General features: G+C 38.8%; 1 protein-coding gene across 1 annotated transcript in view; it reads left to right on the top strand.

Moving 5' to 3' along the window:
• The window catches only part of LOC128142330 (dynein axonemal heavy chain 5-like), a 167,695-nt gene that overhangs the window by 140,034 nt on the left and 7,980 nt on the right, over positions 1-19,681 (top strand). Inside the window, exons 72-73 of the mRNA XM_052788315.1 lie at positions 1,212-1,400; positions 9,513-9,645. Coding sequence (XP_052644275.1) covers positions 1,212-1,400; positions 9,513-9,645 — 322 coding nt within the window. The remainder of the gene's footprint in view (positions 1-1,211; positions 1,401-9,512; positions 9,646-19,681) is intronic.

The following is a 19,681-nucleotide window of genomic DNA, read 5'->3' as shown; positions in this document are numbered from 1 at the left end:
ACCTTCTCTCACATGCAGTATTAGCTCTATACTGTGTTCTTTGTGCTGTTGTAATGATCAGATCCACAGCTAGTGTAAATCAGTGCAGCTTTGCTGGCTTTGACACAGGTGTAGCCACTTACATCCCTTGTCTCTGAGTTTCTAGATTTGCAAGCATAACAATATTACATATGGCCCTCTTTATTCTGTCCTCAGGGTATGTAAATATTGGTTACTAGAAGTGTCTTCTTGTCATATACCAATTCTAATGTAAAATATGAAAACATGAAAAATGAGAAATGGAAGATTGCTTGGCTTTTGTGCTCAGTTAGAGGGCAATCCTTCCTCATTGTTGGATCAGTGGTTCAAAGTTTGTAAGAGGTAGTTAATAGCTATAATTAAATGAGGGCTTGTGAAATAAGTCACAGTACAATTCCTCCTGGAGAAGAGTTGCAATTGTGAACCTGACAATTACAGACTTACTGATATTTCAGTGGAAGTTTCTGAGAAAGCTATTATCGCTCAGACAAAGGGCAGCTTTGCAGTAATTCTGTACTAGCTGTATCTTAAATAAAATAATTCCATTTCAGAAGAAGAGGAAGTAAGGACTGGAGACTTAAACCAAAAATAGCTAAACCATAACATATCCTAAATATATCACCAGTCATAAAATCTTTAGGTATTTCAAATATGGGCAGTGTTTTATTCACTCTGCTGCATGCCTTATAAGCCTAAGAAACTGAGTAAAACAAAATGTGTTAGAAATGGTAACTGGTCTGATTATTAGGGGCATCTACTTGTGCTGGTACAACAGCAATAGATCTGTAGAGAAAAAGAGCTAGTGGTGAGGGGTCAGTGTCCACATATGACGTGTTTTCAACAAGCTCTAGTCTGAACCAGTGGAAAGGAATCAGTTTGTAGCCCTTGATAGCACCTCACAGTATGATCCAAAGCCTGCTATGTGAAGATAATCAGAAGATCAGTTAAAAAAAACGCCACTCATATGAATGAAAACGCTATTGTATATGCAGCCTACATTAATGTTTCTGTGTAATTAGGGCTTGGTCCTTGACCAGTTAAATGGGTGTACTTCCACTGACCTATTCATATCTATTGTTTTATAGAGCTGAGGATTTTCTTCCTTGTTTGTCCATTTTTATGCATTCTTTCACTAATATAATTTTAGAAGGAAAATTGCAATTTTTTTCTATTTTTTTCCCTTTTAATTTAAGGTATTTGGACTTCACCCTAATGCAGATATAACTTACCAGACTAACCTGGCTAATGAGACATTAAGTACAATAGTGAGCATCCAGCCCAAAGACAGCAGCACTGGAGGAGGGGAAACCCGAGAAGCAGTAGTGCAACGTCTTGCTGATGAGATGCTAGAGAAGTTACCTCCAGATTATAACCCTCATGAGGTATATGCTGCTTTATAGATACAGATGTTTTATGTATGTATGTATGTATATGTTTTATGAGTTTTATTGTGCTGCTTAAATTTAACTGGCACGCATTTTAAAAAGCCCTTAAAATTATGCATAGTGTTTTATAAGTCTGTTTTGGTTTGTTATCTAAAATATTCCTACATTGGAAACATACATTTCAAATGCCATAGTCCACTTAATTAGTCACGTTAACTCAGATGAGCCATTAGAGGCTTCAGAAAGTTCTTGCCCTCCTTAGTAGCTTAGAGAAGGACACTGGTGCCTCTTATAGTAGTTACAGCTTTCAAATTGCCTGCTCTGATTATGATACCACTGTTATGAATAACAGATTTTATCACTGACCTTTTCATGCCCCAGATTTTTTGGAGTTTGAGCCATAACAGATTAATTTGTCAATCTTTTCTTGCATTTTTTATTAACAGTCTCATTAAATTGAAAAAATCCAGCATAAAGCACTCTTGAAGCAGTTTGTAAGTAGGATCTGGTGTCTTGCTATGTGTTTCATGAACAGTAACTGTTAAAAACCCCTCATCTCCACGATTTTATTATTTGCAATTCTGTATTGCACTGATGGTGCTTTTTTTCCCTGGTTGCAGTCCAAGCTTGTAGAGTGCCCTGGATGGAGTATTGCAACTTGTTATGTTATACTTTATTTTCTTCTCTGTCCAACTGAGAATGTCCACTTAGGTTACAACCAATAGTCCTGGGGCCCTGGCAATATTTCCTGTCTTCTGTTCTACTATTCATCTCATATTTAATATGTCTTGTATAAATAGCCTCTTCTGTACTGTCATAGTTCAATTCAGAACTTCTCTTTTCATTCCCCTCTTGGCAAGCTACTTACAATCTGTAATGTTTTTTGGTGAGGTTTCCTTACAGCATTCTCCATATAGTTATTTTTCCATCCATCCCTGCTGGAGTCTCTCTTTTTTTGTCACCTGCTTATTGAGTGATTCCCAGCAATAGTATATAAATCATTTATTTGTAGTATTTGATTTGGAATGGAGTCAGTTTTCTAGTTTTCAAATTATTATTTAATAGTAAATAAATATTACAAATAGAAAATAAAATGAAATATAGTAAGCATAATAACATTTAATTACTAATTTAATAATTTACACCTTGGATCTACACCTATTATCTACATCTTGAATTGTTCTCAGTCCTTTTCCCTTATCCTTCCTATCACAGTAAAGTTTTTTCATGGAACAAGTTTCTTCTAGTTTTATGCAGCTCCTTAGAAATCTTTTTTTCAATTTGCAATAGCAATAGAATACTGAATGCCTGGGTAGCATATATGGTTCTGCAATATTTGTAATATGTGTATTGAACTATTTTTTTTCAATATATTTGCTAAATCCTCCAAAGGAGTATTTCTTCATTCCCTTGTTAAACTGTCAACTTTTCTCCTTCTGAAGAGTTCATAATACTTAGAAGACATCAATAGTACTGGACTTTATATTGTAATCAGAGGGTATTCTTGCCCTTAGATTTTACCCCTGGGAAATTTGTGCCATGCCTCTTAGTCTTGTAAAATGCACACATGCTTGTTTAATCCAAATTTTACTTCTAAATGGTTTGAACAAATACTGTTTTCCACTGGCATTTCTTCTATTTAATCTTGGTCTCATTCACTCTCATTGCTTCTTGGTTTATTCCCTCAGGTTATCCACACAAAACACACATAGAGTAGGCCTCCCCTTTTCAGTCACTCCCTGGAGTGTCTTAGCTTTGGAGACAACCACTTAAAGAGCCAGGAGCTGTAGTTAAGCACAGAGTCTGGAGGGTTTATTTTGAAAGTTCCACCCTGCGCTCCTAACTTGTCTCTATTTTACTGCTGTATTTGGGTACAATACATACTTTTCCATGTGACTGTATAAAAAAATCACCACCAATTGTTTTCATTGCTGTTTCACTCTCATCATCCATTAGTATGACAAGCTATTATCTTTTCTTATAATCTGCCAATCATACATGCAGGTTTTTATTTTCTTATAAGCAATCATCTTTATAATGATGCTCACAATTAGATAGTTTTTTGCTTCTGTACCACTTCTCTGACATCTTCTCTGAGCTTCAGGGAAGCCTCTTTTGCTTCAATTTGCTTGACAGCTGTTCTCTTACGATTCAGGTAAGGAGATTCATGTTTGTACAGGACAAACCAATATTGGGTATTAATATTTCAGCATCACCTCCCCCCCCCCCGCCCCGTTTCATTCTTACAGGGACAGTCAGAGGATGTCCTGTTGGATCTATTTTTTCCCTCTGTATTTCTTGTAAATGTATTCTGAGCTCAGGATGTAAGTTTGTTTCATTCTCTTATCTGTAAGTGTAGATACCACCTCTTCCTGGTGATTTCTAGTTTTCTCAGGCTCTGTACATCTCGATCTGTGAATTGCACTTCTCTTTGATTAATCACCCCACTCTATTTACACACTGTTTCTTCAGTCCACATTACTGATGAATGGTATGGCACTTTTCCACAGAACCATCCAAAACTTACACTTTGTTTCTTTATCATAGTCATTCCTTTGCTCTGAGTATCTACAGAACATCCTCTGGTCGTTTTCCAACACTTTATTATTGGTAATAATGTGTTCCTCTGTACATTTCTTTGGCCGTGGCAGTTGCACTACAACTTCAGATTTTAATTCTGCAGTGTTAAGAGATTTGGTATTATTTCTTGCGGTTCCTGATTCTTTGATATTTCCTTCTTCATTTTGCCTAATGGATTTACCCTTTCTCTCATTCTCTAGATCTTACAACACATTTGGGTCTTTACCAATGCTTTCTTTGTTAGAGGGGAATTTCCCTTTTCTGACATTAGTGCCCAGTTCCACCTCTTTGCTGCAGTTGTTTATGTGCCAGGAGTGTGGCCACCTCTACACAATAAGCAAAAATCTGTATCAAATATGTTTCTCATCTGAACTGAAGCTTGTTATTCTGGAACCTCTTAGAAAGGCCAGAGATGGCAGGAGTAAGCTGTAAAGAAAGCTACATTTTTAAATGAAAGTTTGCATAAACTGACAAAAAAAAGAACGTAAAAAAACCAAATAAAAAAAAAAAGATTATATTCCCTAACATATAACCAAGAATTTAATTAGTCAGAGCAGAAAAAGAAGGGAGAGTTTAGATGTCCTCTGTGGGAAGAAGAAACAGAATTTAGCAGAAGCTACAATATAATAAGCAAATGAAATTAAACTTGCAAGTATAAGGAGTGAAATGGATTATGCAATTACTTCCTGTGATATCTGAAAAAAAGGGAATGAGATGAGTTCTGTTGTTTGTCAATTTAAGTCAACATTTGGTCATTCAGGACATTATTACCTATATTGAGGACATTATTACATACTAGATCAGTTTAACAGTCCTGAAACAGATAAAACTAATATACTAAATTGTAAGAGACTGAGGGAATGTGTCAAAAAGAGTTCCTATGCATGTTTCATTGGGTAAGAGCAGTAAAAAGAAAAACGTTCATTAGTCCTAGCAGCGCAGCTTGGGTTTGCTTTTAGAAGAATATTGTGCTCCAGTAAGGCCACGATGTGGTAGTCTTTGGAAATCCAGTTACAGAGATACTATCAGTGGAGAAAAGGAACAAAAAATTTAGGAAACAAATGAAGGTAATTAAAAGCAAATACTCTTCAGGGAAAGTGGCAGGTGTGTTTGCTATCTTTGATCAGTTCTTGTGGCTCCCTTTAGAAAGTGTGGAGTGAATTTGCTCAGAGTTAAAACCCCAGCAGACTAGGTTAGGGACAGATGGTACTGAAAACAATTATTTGCTGATGTTCAGAGCTCTGGATTGTACTTTCTCTTGATACATTGTGAATCCAGAGAAAATTCAGGCTGTCACACATACACCTTCATTTCTCAATTATTAGCCTTTGGCAATGACTTTGGAACCAACAACTTTCAAAAAAGGGCAACCATTTTACCCCATGATATATGCTGTTTCTTTTGTTCTTGTGTTCTTGTAACACTTAGTTTCACCAGGCAAATAACTGACTCAATGTCCACCCAAAAGACTATAAACAAAACAAGTCACCTTTGCATGCTTTATCAGACTGCAGTTTGACACAGGTGATGGAAAAGAAAAATAAACCTTCCTCCTGACCTAAAACTGTCTTCATTTTTCTCACTCCAAAGACAGAGGCAGAGTAAGAATTCTGCTTTCATGACCCCTTTTGCTTCTGGGTCTTGCCTCACAGGTAACAGAAAGATTAGTGGTAAAATGATTAGGTCCACTCAGTCCATGTGAGTGAAGATAGATGCAAGAATAAATGTCAGCCTGTCACACACAGAGGTTTATAATGACAATGATCCTTGCAGTTTGAAAAACAGCTTGCTAGGGAATAGACATGGAGACATTCCAAAGATACTGCACTTTATTGGAGGTTGGCTTTTAACCCAAGGACAAATGTTTTTTTCCTTAAGTATTTTTTTGTAGTATTGATTTCGCCTTATCCTCCGCTAAGACTATGACTACATTAGCAAGTATTGCATGGGAATAGGAGTTCATCTGAGGACCCCAGGCCCGCATTAGGTGTTTTACTGGGGAATTTGCTTTGGTCTAACTGTAGTCTGGGCCTGTAGGCTGAACACCCATTAGTGGTTGGAGTATGTTAGACTCCCTGAAGCATGCCTTATGGGTTAGTTTAATTTGGAGCTAAGCCAGTTTGTGTGCCTGGAGTCTACTTTTCAGGGCAGGTTTTTTGCTACAAAAATAAATTCAGGGTATGCACTGAAACACTAATGTAGATGCTTTTGTAAGGTGTCTCTGGTTTACTTACCAGCCCTATCAGATATGGTGGTCACCCAGCTCTAGAGCTTCAGCTATTTTCTATATATTTCACTGCCCACTTCCTTGTATACAACAGGGAAGTTGTCCTTGACAGCACTTGAAGAGAGCTTTGGCTTGGACACACCTTGGCTTGTCTTTCTTATTCAGGCCTCTTATTTAGACCATCTCACAGAATGATGGTCTTCCCATTTCTGCTGACAAAGAGTATAGCAAGTAACCAAGTCAAATTGAAAATAATAACTTTTACTGAAAATCATAGGCAGTTACTACTACAGTAACTTGATCACTGATCATTAAATGGCATGAGTTCAGCAACTGATTTTCTGCTGAATGTCCTATAAAGTATGTGGTGACAAAGGAGTTGGTGACCTGAGGACAGCTAAGGAATGTGCATAGAGGAATCTGAGACAGTAGAGATATGCATTGCAAAATCATGTAGACAAAGCTATTAATATTATGATTTTAGTTGCTCCTTTCTTAAATCACCTTGGTTTATGTTAGGTGACAGCTGTTTGCATAATGAAAAGGAGATGTTGTAAGCAGGCTTTATGGAATTAGTATATGAATCTCAGAAAGGCTATTTTGGTTAGTGAGTTTTGTCTTTTGTGTTTTTTTCTGTCAGTCAGTATCCATCTCTTTATGTCATAATAAATACAGCACTGGAAGTAAGTCATCTGATTGCTTGATAAGAATTCTAATACAAAAACAGTCAATCATACCTCAGAGCTGGTATTTAAAACTAATCTTAACAGCAAGGCTTCCAAGAAAGGCACTCTGTTACACCTAGTAAATCTCACTGCAAATCAGGATTGATTTGTATACAGTAAGGTAGGAAGTGTGTAATTTTTTTCAGTTTTCATATCTGGTTATGCTTGGTGCCCCAGGCTGAGTGCTGTGAACATATCTAGGATGTATTAACGAATTTCTGCATTATTGGTTCACTCCATTATTCAAAACATCACAGGTATTTTTGTAGGTACATGAAAAAAATCAGAAGAATGTTTAAATTCTGAGAATTCACTAATTAAACAAATTGTACCATTATCAGTACAGTAATATTTTAGAATATTTATTTTGTCTTCTCTTTGTAGATTCATAAATATAAATATTTTGGAAAATAACCCCTTTAACAACATCTTCCATACAATTTTTCCTCAAATGGGAGAAATTATTCCTCTAGATGATCCTCAAAAGGAACACATGCTTTGTAGACCAGAAAAAAGTGTATTTCTTATTTAAAGGATAAAATGCATGGACTATATTCTCTATAATTTCTTTCCTATTAGTGGCATGCACTAGAATTCTAAGTATTCTGGGAAAAAAAATCAAACTTTTTTTTTGCTTTTTTTGGCAAGAGGGAGAATTATCAATTCCTGTAAATTTTTCAGAAAGCAGAAGCTTTCCCTGGATTTTGTATGAAAAAAATCAGAATATTTCATTGTGTGAATTACCCAAAAAGCGTTTATTGTCTCAGCTCTAGTCTCATGATAGCTGATTTTAGCAGTTTTTTCTCTTTTACAGGAAGAAACACATTAACTCAGTCTGTAAAATGAACTGTCACACTGCAAAACATTAGCATAATTGGCTGGCACCTATTTCTTGGACATTCTGTCTGACAAACTCATGGGTCCTTGTGATTAAAATATGATTAATAACCTTGCTGATAGCTGTCTCCCAAATAGAATAGCATATAAAGTTGAAAAAGAGTATTTTATTGGGCTTGGAGTTGAAACTTGAGAATTGGAAATTGTCAAAGCATTGACTCATTTATACTAGCAATTATAACTACTCAACTGTTGTATTGTATTCCTCCAGAAACTTGCTATTCAGTGTAATAATAAGATCTTTAGTAATGTTTACTATGTGTATATAATGTATAGTATACATAATAACGTGTACAATGAGATATATGAGTATATCTGGAAAAACACAAAGCAAGATCCAGTGGACTTCTGGCCTTGATGAAATAGCACACATTATACAATCTTGTGGTTTCTACTTGACTGCAGTAGAATTCCAATGACATTCTGGGCTTTGAAAGAATAGACTTTCTAACTCTACATCTCTTCATCTTTTGTTAGCAAGCTCAAAAGAAGTTCTTAAATTATTTTAGCAAACCGATCCTATAGGTCAGCTCTTTTATAATAAATTAATGGTCATATAGGTATCTGGATTTAGGATCTTATTTTACTGCTTGAGATCTCTTTTTGGTTCCAGAGTCCCCTTGCAGAATTTCACCTGCAGAGGGAAGGAGTGACTATGGCAAAGATCAGGGTTCAGGCTGCTTCAGTGTGAAAGATGATGCATGTGGCTGAGCGGTAGCAAGTACAGAGGGCCACTGGCTTTCTGAAAGCTGAGTCATAGTGGGGAAAAACACTTCAAAGACTTAAAAATCAAGAACTCTGGTATTATGTGAGGTACAGGCACCATGATTTCTGCAGGTGCCACTAAATCCTCTCTCATGCACTGTTGTATACAGTGATCTTTGATATATATGGAATATGCAGCGTATGTCTTAAGCATATTGTACATGCAACATATGCTAAAGTGAGACAGGGAATGCTTTTGCTACTGTTGCTGTGATATGTCCTTAAATAACATAGACAAGTAATTCCATTTTGAAAATGTTCTCTGTTGAATATGAGTGAAACTGTTATCCTTAAAAATTAAGAAGGCCAAAGGCTTCTACCTACAAAATGGTGCACATAATGGTGCAACAGAATTCTGTGGCATCTGTATTATGGCTGGCAATCTTGCCTCTCTAGTAATGCATCCATGAGCACCTTGTCTTATGAGTGAGTCATGTGCTGTTGGAAGTAGCAGCTTTTATGTATCATTGCGCTTGTCAAGTAGAACTCTATTTGTAGCATTATTTCAATTCAGCAGGGCAAGAAGAGGTGAGAAAGTTCACCTAGCACAATTTAGAACTATGAAGAAGTTACCATTGAACATACCCTTTTGTATAGCATGTGGGGTTTTGTTTTTTTTTTTAAGATCTAAGAGCCTGCAGCCTAACAAGGACAGAAGGAACTGCTGTGTCCCTTCAAAAAGAGGGAACCTTCCCTCCTTAGAATGATAGAGGAGCTCCTTTTGGTAAAAGCTAATGAGACACAGTGTGCTAAATCTTACAGTTGACACAGGACTTGAATGGCCATCTGTTACATAAAAGTTTATTTTCTCGGGAATTATGTGATACAATTGAAAAAACATCCTTTTGCTTTCAAAAATTATTGCATGGGAAACAGGAGATTAAATTTTATAATCATTGCACTATTCTTTTTTAGGTGAAAGCCCAGCTTCAAAAGATGGGAGCTATTCAACCCATAAACATATTTCTCCGTCAAGAAATTGACCGCATGCAACATGTTATATCAAGAGTTCGAACTACACTGACTGATCTCAAATTGGCTATCGATGGTAAGTTACAATATTAAAAATCATACTAATTAAGATGCAATATTTATTACTAATGGTTGCTTATACTATATAACTAAATAAATATTTCCCCTCCTTCCCTCCCTTTCTACCTCTTTCTCTTTTGTTCTCTCCCTCCCCGTTTTTATTTTTCTCTCTCTTTATCATACAACCACTAATTCTAGCCCCTAAAGCCTCCAGACTGCATCTCTAAAGACACTCCACCTTAATTTATTCTGTATGAATGTGCTCCAGTATTGCAGTTCACATCCCACAGCACTACTACACTTCTGTGATTCTCTCTAGGATCCCTACAGAGCTCAGAGGAGTTGAATTGCGTGATTAGGTCCACAGGTCATGTGCCAGAGTAATTTATGAAATTAAGCTGAGACATAACGATACAGAACAAGGTAGAAGTGTTGCTGCTAAGTAATTGAGAGACAGGGTGCTCAGGAGGCCAGGTGGTAAAGACTCTAATTTAAGGTGAGATTTGCAATGTTTGTGAAACTGGTTATACCAAATAGGATTTCTCTAAATGGAAGCTGAAGTGAGTGGGAGTGCCAGTCAAAAGAGAGTGACAGGGTTCTTCTTTTAGCCATCACAGGAGGTAGGCAACAGCACTCTGTATCTCTCAGAGACAGGAGTATTTTGCTGAAAGTGAGCAATGGTGAATGTAGTTAAAATAAATCAAGAGTACAGGCGACTAGAAGCAGATGGAAAATTTGATCAGAAAAGGAGTGAGGAAAAAGAAGGCATGATGATGTTACCATCTGCTTTTTGTTTTCACTTCCCATTTTGCTCATCTGCAAGAGTTGAAATATCCAGGAAGGAAAGTATACCGTTGCTCAGCCAAGCTTCTTGAATTAATAATAAATGAAAATGAAGCAGGAATGGTTAAAGTTCCTGGTTAAGATCTCACTCAAGTCTGCTGTTCTCCAGTAGAGAGGCAGAAAATATCTGAGACAGCAAACTGTCCCCACAGGGTCAGAGTGCCTCAAAACTAGTCCCTTTTGATATAGGTGATAGCAGTACTGTGATCTGGCTTACTGGTGTTTTCCAGTCTTTTGACAATAAGTCTTTCATGAAGGGAGATTTTTTTAATTTGTATTTTTTTTACATAAGAATCAAAAGGGATTTTTTCCTATCATTTGTATGATACACCAAGGCAACAATGCATGCTTCAGAAACATCATGCCTATAATCTGAATCTGGGAAAGAGGTCCATAAATGTGCCCAAGGCTAATTAGCTTCCATATCCTGTAATAACCTATGCAAAGGTCAAGCTGGAAGAAACAATTGTCCTCTGTTTCAATACTGAGCTGAAAGTTCTCTTTTACATGTGCATAGAGTCCCTTCTCAAGTAAATTAAAATAATGCTTTCCATCCAAGAAAGTATTAATCTTTCCTTGATTGTGACAGATATATTTGAATTCTCAAAATGTACAATATTCCACAGAGGGGCGGATGAGTAACATAATTTATTTGCACTTAGTATTCAGTTCCGCAGTGGGCACAGTCCTCTACCAGGTGTTTAATCAAGTTAATGCTGTAACTTTTGTGCAATCCTCTAAAACATTATAATTTTCTTAGGGACAGGCAAGTTAAATATAGTGAAAAATTGCTCTGAAAACAAAATTGGATGTATAGTTAATAATAACAACGATTAATGGCTTCCGGCAGATTCATGATACATCAAGTGCATGTGGTAGACCATTAATTAGGGGATGAAAAGAACATTTAGACAATCTCTCTTGCCTCAGAAAAGGGGAAACCCCCAAACTCTCTCATACTAGATTCTCCCCCAAAACTAGTCAACTGCAGTCTCGGATCATCTGAGGTGCTCCTTTTTCTTTACAATGATGTAAAGTGATCTGCCTGCTCAAACTGGTCATGTCAATTTTGACATCTGCCCTGGTCATGCATCTGGCTGTGGCTTCATGAATCTGTTAAGGCCTCAGCACCTGCTTATAGCAGATCTAAATTTTCAAACAAAATTTGAAAAAGAAAATAGCGCATCTTCATGTTGTGTCATGTAGCTTTGTGAAAGGAGGTCTGAATGTTTGATTCTGCAGGTTGGATGTGAATAGATGGACCTTGTCATTTTGCTGTTGCTCACTGAGTTGCACTTGAGGTGATATAAAGCCCTCCTCGGTGAGAGCCCACGTGCAGCTGAACATGAGGGATGTTGAGGGAATTAGCAGAGCCAGTTTTGTCCCTCTATCCAGAGGGCAGATTAAGGAGTGTTCAGCTTTTAGGAGGGGTGAGGATGCTCAGCATGTGTCCAATATGTTTATTGCCAGCCATGCCCCACAGGCCTGCATCTCCACCAATAAACTTTGCTGCCCAGAGGGAAACTCTTTTTGGATCAAATTGTAATAATTAGATTGTAGCTGCACTTTGTACTCTCAGTTATGTCCCAACCATTAGTTCTGTTTTAATTACTTATTGATTGCCCAGCATTTATTTCACAGTTGGTATAATACAGAGCTTCACATAAATCAGAAAACAGCAATGATGATTGTCCTCTCTAGTGAACTAAATAGAGGCTATGTTCCAAATAGAGAAATGTTTTTAGAGACAAGGAGCAGTAAGACATGGGGCTTGAACCAAAACTCCAGATCCTAATGGGTTATGAACATCAGATCTTGAGCTCCTGGCAGAAAGTGACCATATTCTTTGTAGGGCAGTGTATGAGCTACAGAGTTCCTGTGTACGTGCCTTATCTTCCTCCTGTGGAAGTATAGAGGCCTTTGGCACAGAATAGTAATACCACAGCTCCTTGTTGAAGAAAGGGCACTTCAAACCCCCTCTCCCACTAATGAAGATAGTGTCTTTAAATGCAGTAAAATCTAATGACCCATTCAGTTATTCCTAGTCTCTTAGAGTTTGTTTGAGTAGAGGGGAACTATCTGTGAGATTGGGGGGGTTCTTCTTGTTTCTCCATGCACTGAAGTAGAAGTGGTAAGTGTTTTGATGAGTCTTCTATCGGTGAAGAACGTAAGAAGAGACATTCTCAGGGAGTTATCCCTGGTCCCCCTTGAGTGGCTTCCATGAATCTCAGCAGTGGAGCATGCTTGTAGTAGCACTGAAAGTGGATATTGAATCCTTGGCAATGGAAATAAGCACAGCTTTTAATTTGGTTTTATCTCCTGATTTTTTTAACCTACTTAACATTCTGTTTAAGGGCTTGTTCATGAAAGAAACAAATGCTTAATTCATATATTTATGAGTATATCTAATTCTACTTTGTTTCATAAAACTGCATCCGCTTGGCATTTGGTTTTGGTACCTTATAGCTTTGTGTTTTCAAACTAATCCTTTGGAACTGCCTACTTCGTGAACAAGTGAAGGCCGTACAGGAAACCTTGGATTTGTTATCCTTTCATGTCATATATGTGCCACATGATCACAGAATTCCCACTGCTATTTGTGCAGTACTTGCAGAGTTAGGAGAGAGAAGTCCTTTTCCTGTCAACATATTTCCTGAGAATACAGCAATCCCTCTAAAAGCTTTTACATGACTTGTAATGTGTAAAGATTTGTTTCCACAGGGCCAGAGGTTTTGTTCCTTACATTTTTCTTAGTACTTGCAAGACAAGTACCTACAGGAGCCATAAGACATAAGACCAACACAGAAGGCAAAAGAAGTGGAATCAATACAAATAATCTACTTCAGAAGCTATCATGGCATTTGTCATGGAGAAGCTCTACCAGGCTTACGCAAACTTTCCACTGCAACTGCAATATGGCACCCCTCATGTTACAAAGCTAGCATATTTTCGTGCATGTAATGCACACCGTACATAACCTACGTGCCAGGACTTGGAAAAAAAAAATCAGATTGCTCTTATCCTACACTGAAAGAGAGGGCAATCAGAGCTTTTGGAATAATAGGATCAGGAACAAGGGTATTACTAAGGGGAGATAGGACTTTCCTATTTGCCCTCTCTTTACCCTCACAGATGTATAACATGTGCACGTTCTGTAATACACTAGCATGTTTCAGGTATATGCCAGGTTGAGAAGTATGAGAAAATACAGGTAAGGCTATTGAGACAGAAGGTATTGGAAAGTGAAAAATTATGCATTTTTGTATGTGTTTCTAATATATTTGGAACTTTATCATTCAGACAAAGCTGAATAATAACTGTTAATAAAGAAGGCCTTGAGGAATACTGGTGCATTTCACTAGTTTCTGTACATCTCAGTCATTGATTTGCTACCTTATTAAAAACTATTTCATTACCTTCTTTTAGCTCCTCACCATCCTTATACTGCATTCCTGACTAGCATGTTGGCCTTAGGTTTTTCCCATTGTCATTCATATAAGAATATGTTGAAACAGCCAGAACTTCATGTAAACGTGAGGTAGCATATAGTTCTACATACATAATAGGAATCACTTAGAATTCCTGTATCATCTACACAAACTCATGTGTTAAGCCCCTGAAAGAATGAGGTAAAGATTAATTATTTTTTTCCAACTCAGAATACCATGACCTTGATGGTAGTGTTTGCATCATGTTGCTGCAAGGGATTTCTGTTCATTGCATGTAGCACCTTACAAGAGGGATATAAATGAACTCCAAAAGAGGTAGCTGATAATTTATTCTAATCTATGTGGTGAAAAACTGAAGCTCAGGAAACTAGTCTTGCCAGAGTGCACAGGAAAGGTAATTTCCCACAAAGGGAAGGAGTATGGACTCATTCCCACTGGCTGGCTAAGTTCTGTTTTGACTCATAATGCTTTAAGACTGCTAACACTAACACAATTTTAGTTTGGCCTGCTGACCATGGTAATAGACTTTTGGGCTGAAAGATCTTGGGCTCTTACCTTACTAATTCTTACAGTGTGTGTGTGTGTGTAAGGCTTGTAGCAATCATCTGTGTATTCCACTTTTGGATGAGGATTTTATTTGAAGATGATTAAGAGCACTCAGTGAGGACATTAATGGAATGTAACAATGGGGAATTCATTTGAGGAATGGAGGGGATGAGTCTAGTATGTCTTGTGGCATAGTTACTCTTGGCTCAGCAGCACTCATCCATTATTTACTTCTCATCCTGATAAGAATGCCAGAATGCCTCCTGTTGTCTTTTACAAAGTGTGGCATGTTATTTCTGGACTTCTTAATAGGTGTTATATATGCTTGCCATGAGGCTGGCCAGGACAACTGTTTAGAAACACACATCGCACATTTAGGACAAACTGCAGAAAATAGTTCACCTGCTTGTTTACTCTAGCTCAGGGTAGTGATTTGTAGTACTTTTTGGGAGGTGTACATGCATTTTCATCTTCAAATTATTGCTTTAAAATTTTTATTTTCAGAGCTTTGGTGGGTGCAGTCAAGTGCATTTAGTACTGGAGCTGGTATGTTTTCCGAACAATTTGCAAGGTTACTTTCAATTTGCCTTCTTACTGACTGAAGGAATTAGCTATTGCAGAGAATCTAGGATTTGTGTGCTCTTCTATGTGAAAAATCACATGCCACTCAAGTTTCTCAGTGCCTTTCATCTCTCCTGACTTGCAGAATTAAATCAGAGGATTCTGCACCAGAAGAGAATGGTGGGAAGGAAACAGAAAACAGAACAGGGGCAAAGGTTAGGTGCAGCTGGAGAGAATACCACAGTCTACAAGTAAAAAATGGAGAGGGTGTTGTGCATTGCAGGGCTTGGCTACCTGATTTACTCTTTCTGTTCTGGAGACCAGGAGCAAAAGGAGGTGATAAATTGTTGAGGGCCTTGGGATTATAATAGCATGGTGGAGTTAAATGAGCTTCTGAGAGCTTTCTGGGAGTCACCTCCAAATGCCGAAGTGCCCAAGTGCTGCAAGTGAAGAAAGAGGGAAATACCCAAAGAACTGCCTGAAGCAAAGAAGTTGACTTCTTTCAGCACAGCAATGGTGGCCACTGAACTAGCAGAAACATACTAAAGCTTGCAAAAAAAAAAAAAAAAAAGATTAAGTTTTAGGTATGGGGAAACATACATTAGCTTTTATTGTTTTTATCTAGTACTCTGCATACCTTGTACCTTTGGGCAGAATAATAAATAATGTTTTCTCTGGGGAAAGCACAAGCAAGTTAGCTGTTGCCATAAGGCAGAAAGGGAGGAAAGCTTACAAAGTAACAGGCAAGTTGGGATTTTCTCTTCAACATGTTCAACAAAGAAGAGGGAGTTGCAGCTTGGTGGTGGAGACAAGTGACTGGTCCAATAACAAACCTGGCTGCTTGGGAGGTAAACTTGAGTGGGGATTAAAGGCTGAAAAGATCAACTTCTATAGTTGCAACAGTGACAGTCAAGAATGGATTGATGCTTTCACTGAGATTTTTCCTCTGTGTACTGTTAAGGATAGCTTAAGAGACTCATTGTGTAGCAAGTATTGTCCTCAAGGGATAGTCTCCAGTCCTATTATAATGATGTCAGCTATTGGCAAACTGTACTTGATGGAGAAACTAGCTTCTTCTCATCTCATTTATATCCTACATAATTATTCTGGTTATTCTTGATTCACATCTGTGCCTGTGGGAAGAGAATCAGTCAGTGGATTGAGGCTTTTTTTGGTTCACGCTGGAGTTTAAGATCCTTCCTTTGTTCCTAACTTTATCCACTCATTTAAATAAGATATGCGTGTTTTCTAGTCCAGACACAGGCTTTCCCAAATGTGAAATTCAAAATGTAGATCCAAATTTTACAAATTCCACAGTTTTCAGATTCAGCTTGTTGTAGGTATGGTAGTGAAAAGGGGCAACTCAATGAAATAATACAAGGTCCTGATGTAGTCCATTCAAAGCATTATGTTTATTGAATGAATCACCCTAAAACCAGATCAGTTTAAAAGAACGGACTATTTACTTTAATTAACATTAAAATCTAGTTATCCTCAGAACTGAGTAGCTTTATTTGGCTTATTCGCTACACAGCAATTAGATAGATTTAGATGTGGTTTAGAAGTGAGACGGTATAAATTTAGGGCAATGAAAAAGGGGAATCCTAATTTCCAAACTGTATGTACTGTGCAAACAGTATAGTTACAGTACATACAATTTTTGAAGCATGGAAATACCCTAATGTCTTTAGCTGGCCTGACCTTTCATCGGTCGTTTTCAGATGGGCTTTATTCCACTCAAGAAAGGGAATATCACGAAGTAAACCCCAAAATAACCAAGTTATAAACAGCTGGCCTGTCTGATTCATAGAACATTCAAGCCTGTCATGTTAAGTTCATAGGACATTCAGTCTCTTCATATGGTAACCAGTGCTCTGAGCTTCTCAGAATTAAAATATGAGAAGCCTATGGTGTTGTGCTACTCATTCAATTCATCAAATACAGTTTTTCAAACACCTGTATCACCTTTCTCCAGAAAGATGCCATTATTTTTCTCATGTGTTACTAATTTTATTTCTGACAATTACTTTATTTTTAAAATTATTTTTATCAGAGTATTTTTGCTGCAGGAATGCATCCCAACACCCACAGATGTCATTTAGTGCTGAAATTCAAGCACGGTATGCCTACTGCCAGAGATGACACCCACTCACTAGGAATATTTATGCAGCTATATGGGCCAGGCCAGAACTGTGAACATACTTCATCCTCAAGAACACTCTGGCTTAGTGTTCTCAGCAGCTGCTCTGAGTCATAATGGGCAGACATCCTAAGAGATTTCACCATGCTTCGGGGCAGAGACTGGTTGTAATCTCCCTATTTGAAAAGCTCCAGCCCACCCACAAAAATAGGGAAGAAAATGTGTCTTTCTCACAACCCTTGTTGCAGGAGGAAGTTGGCTGCATCAGCGTGAAAACAAGGAAGAACCAGAGATGAAAGAGTTCGTTCTTTCTTAGTTCAGATGGTAATGATCCCCAGGGCTCAAATGGGATGCTCTTCACTTGTTTTCTGCCCTCACTGTGGTTGCTCCAAAGTTGAAACCAACATGTGCTGCATAATTTTTTCCAATTTTTCTGCCTCCACAGTGTGAATAGAGGGTATGGTCTAATATTACATTTTTCTAGGCAAAGGGGAGATGACACAGAGTGGCTTCTTTCTTAAATGTTGGTGCTCTTGGTTATATGTTAGAGAAGATTTATACCCAAAGAGAAAGTTTATTAACTGTGTTATAAAAGACTCTTAGCTAGCCCAAAACATAATTCTGAACCTGACTACAAAGCCATTACAGAGAATGCAGGTATATTGGGTTTGCATGGCAAGGTTTTGGTAGCAGGGGGGGCTACAGGGGTGGCTTCTGTGAGAAGCTGCTAGAAGCTTCCCCTATGTCCGACAAAGCCAATACCAGCAGGGTCCAAGACGGACCCGCCGCTGGCCAAGGCCGAGCCCATCAGTGACAGTGGTAGCACCTCCGGAATAACGTATTTAAGAAGGGGAAAAAGTTGCTGCTCAGCAGCAGCTGTAGCCAGAGAGATGAGTGAGAACATGTGAGAGAAAGAACCCTGCAGACCCCCAGGTCAGTGAAGAAGGAGGGGGAGGAGGTGCTCCAGATTCCCCTGCAGCCCGTGGGGAAGACCATGGTGAGGCAGGCTGTCCACCTGCAGCCCGGGGAGGACCCCACGCTGGAGCAGGTGGGTGCCTGAAGGAGGCTGTGACCCTGTGGGAAGCCCGTGCTGGAGCAGGCTCCTGGCAGGACCTGCGGATCTGTGGAGAGAGGAGCCCACGCTGGAGCAGGTTTTCTGGCAGGACTTGTGACCCCGCGGGGGACCCACGCTGGAGCAGTCTGTGCCTGAAGGACTGCAGCCTGGGGAAGGGACCCACGCTGGAGCAGTTCGTGAAGAACTGCAGCCCGCGGGAAGGACCCACGTTGGAGAAGTTCATGGAGAACTGTCTCCCGTGGGAGGGACCCCACGCTGGAGCAGGGGAAGAGTGAGGAGTCCTCCCCCTGAGGAGGAAGGAGCGGCAGAGACAACGTGTGAGGAACTGACCCCAACCCCCATTCCCCGTCCCCCTGCGCTGCTGGGGGGGAGGAGGGAGAGAAAACTGGGAGTGGAGTTGAGGTGGGAAGGAGGGAGCGGGGAGGGGGGGGAAGGTGGTTTAAGGTTTGTTTTTTATTTCTCGTTATCCTACTCTGATTTGATTGGTAATAAATTAAATTAATTTTTCCCCAAGTCGAGTCTGTTTTGCCCATGACGGTAATTGGTTGGGTGATCTCTCCCTGTCCTTACCTCAACCCACACGCCTTTCATTACATTTTCTCTCCCCTGTCCAGCTGTGGAGGGGGAGTGATAGAGGGGCTTCGGTGGGCAACTGGCATCCAGCCAAGGTCAAACCACCACAGCGGGATAGGCACTATTTTTTAATATTTACAGTTTTGTAAAAGTTCATGGTTATCTCATAGCATTTGTTGCACAAAAAGAGGTGTGTATAAATGAGAGCAGGTCATTATCTGCTAGAAGAAAACGAAGCCTATTTGCCATTGATATATAGTAGAAAGTACCAGATTTGCACACACTGTTATACAAGTGTTCAGGGTAGCCACTGCATTCATCTAAATTAAAAGCTGATGTTTGGCTTCTGGATGTTTTTCTCCTTCCCCTGAACTGGGGACCTGCCAACCTCAATGGAAGGAAGGGATTTGAAATGCTTACTATTACTGGCCACGTTTCCATACAGATACGTTTGGATGGGCCACTGCAGCTTTTGTTTGCAGTCACCAAGACCTCTTCTCTTTCCTTTACATATTCTGTGGTGGAAGCCACCTAATTCTCTTTGGTATCTCATGTAATCCCTGTGGCAATTGCAGCAGTCATGAGTATGATGATGCATTGAACAATGGTATTACACAAACATTTAATTGGAATGGGGGCTAACAGACCAGTTTCTATAATTTAAAATATTTTAGCTGGAATAGAAAAGACATCCTGAGGCATGGCCATGTGCCAGCTCTTAGTACTATTGAGAGTACAAGCTGATAAGATGTAGGAACTTCTGGCACATGGAATGGTGAGTGTCACTGAAAAATCATTGTCTTAGTAAATGGCAATATTTTAATGGAGGCAATAGTACTATGCATGGAATATGCGAGCACGCACT

Source organism: Harpia harpyja, chromosome 5, assembly GCF_026419915.1.
Source record: "Harpia harpyja isolate bHarHar1 chromosome 5, bHarHar1 primary haplotype, whole genome shotgun sequence".
NCBI lineage: Eukaryota > Metazoa > Chordata > Aves > Accipitriformes > Accipitridae > Harpia > Harpia harpyja.
This window is presented reverse-complemented; position numbering and strand designations above follow the sequence as displayed.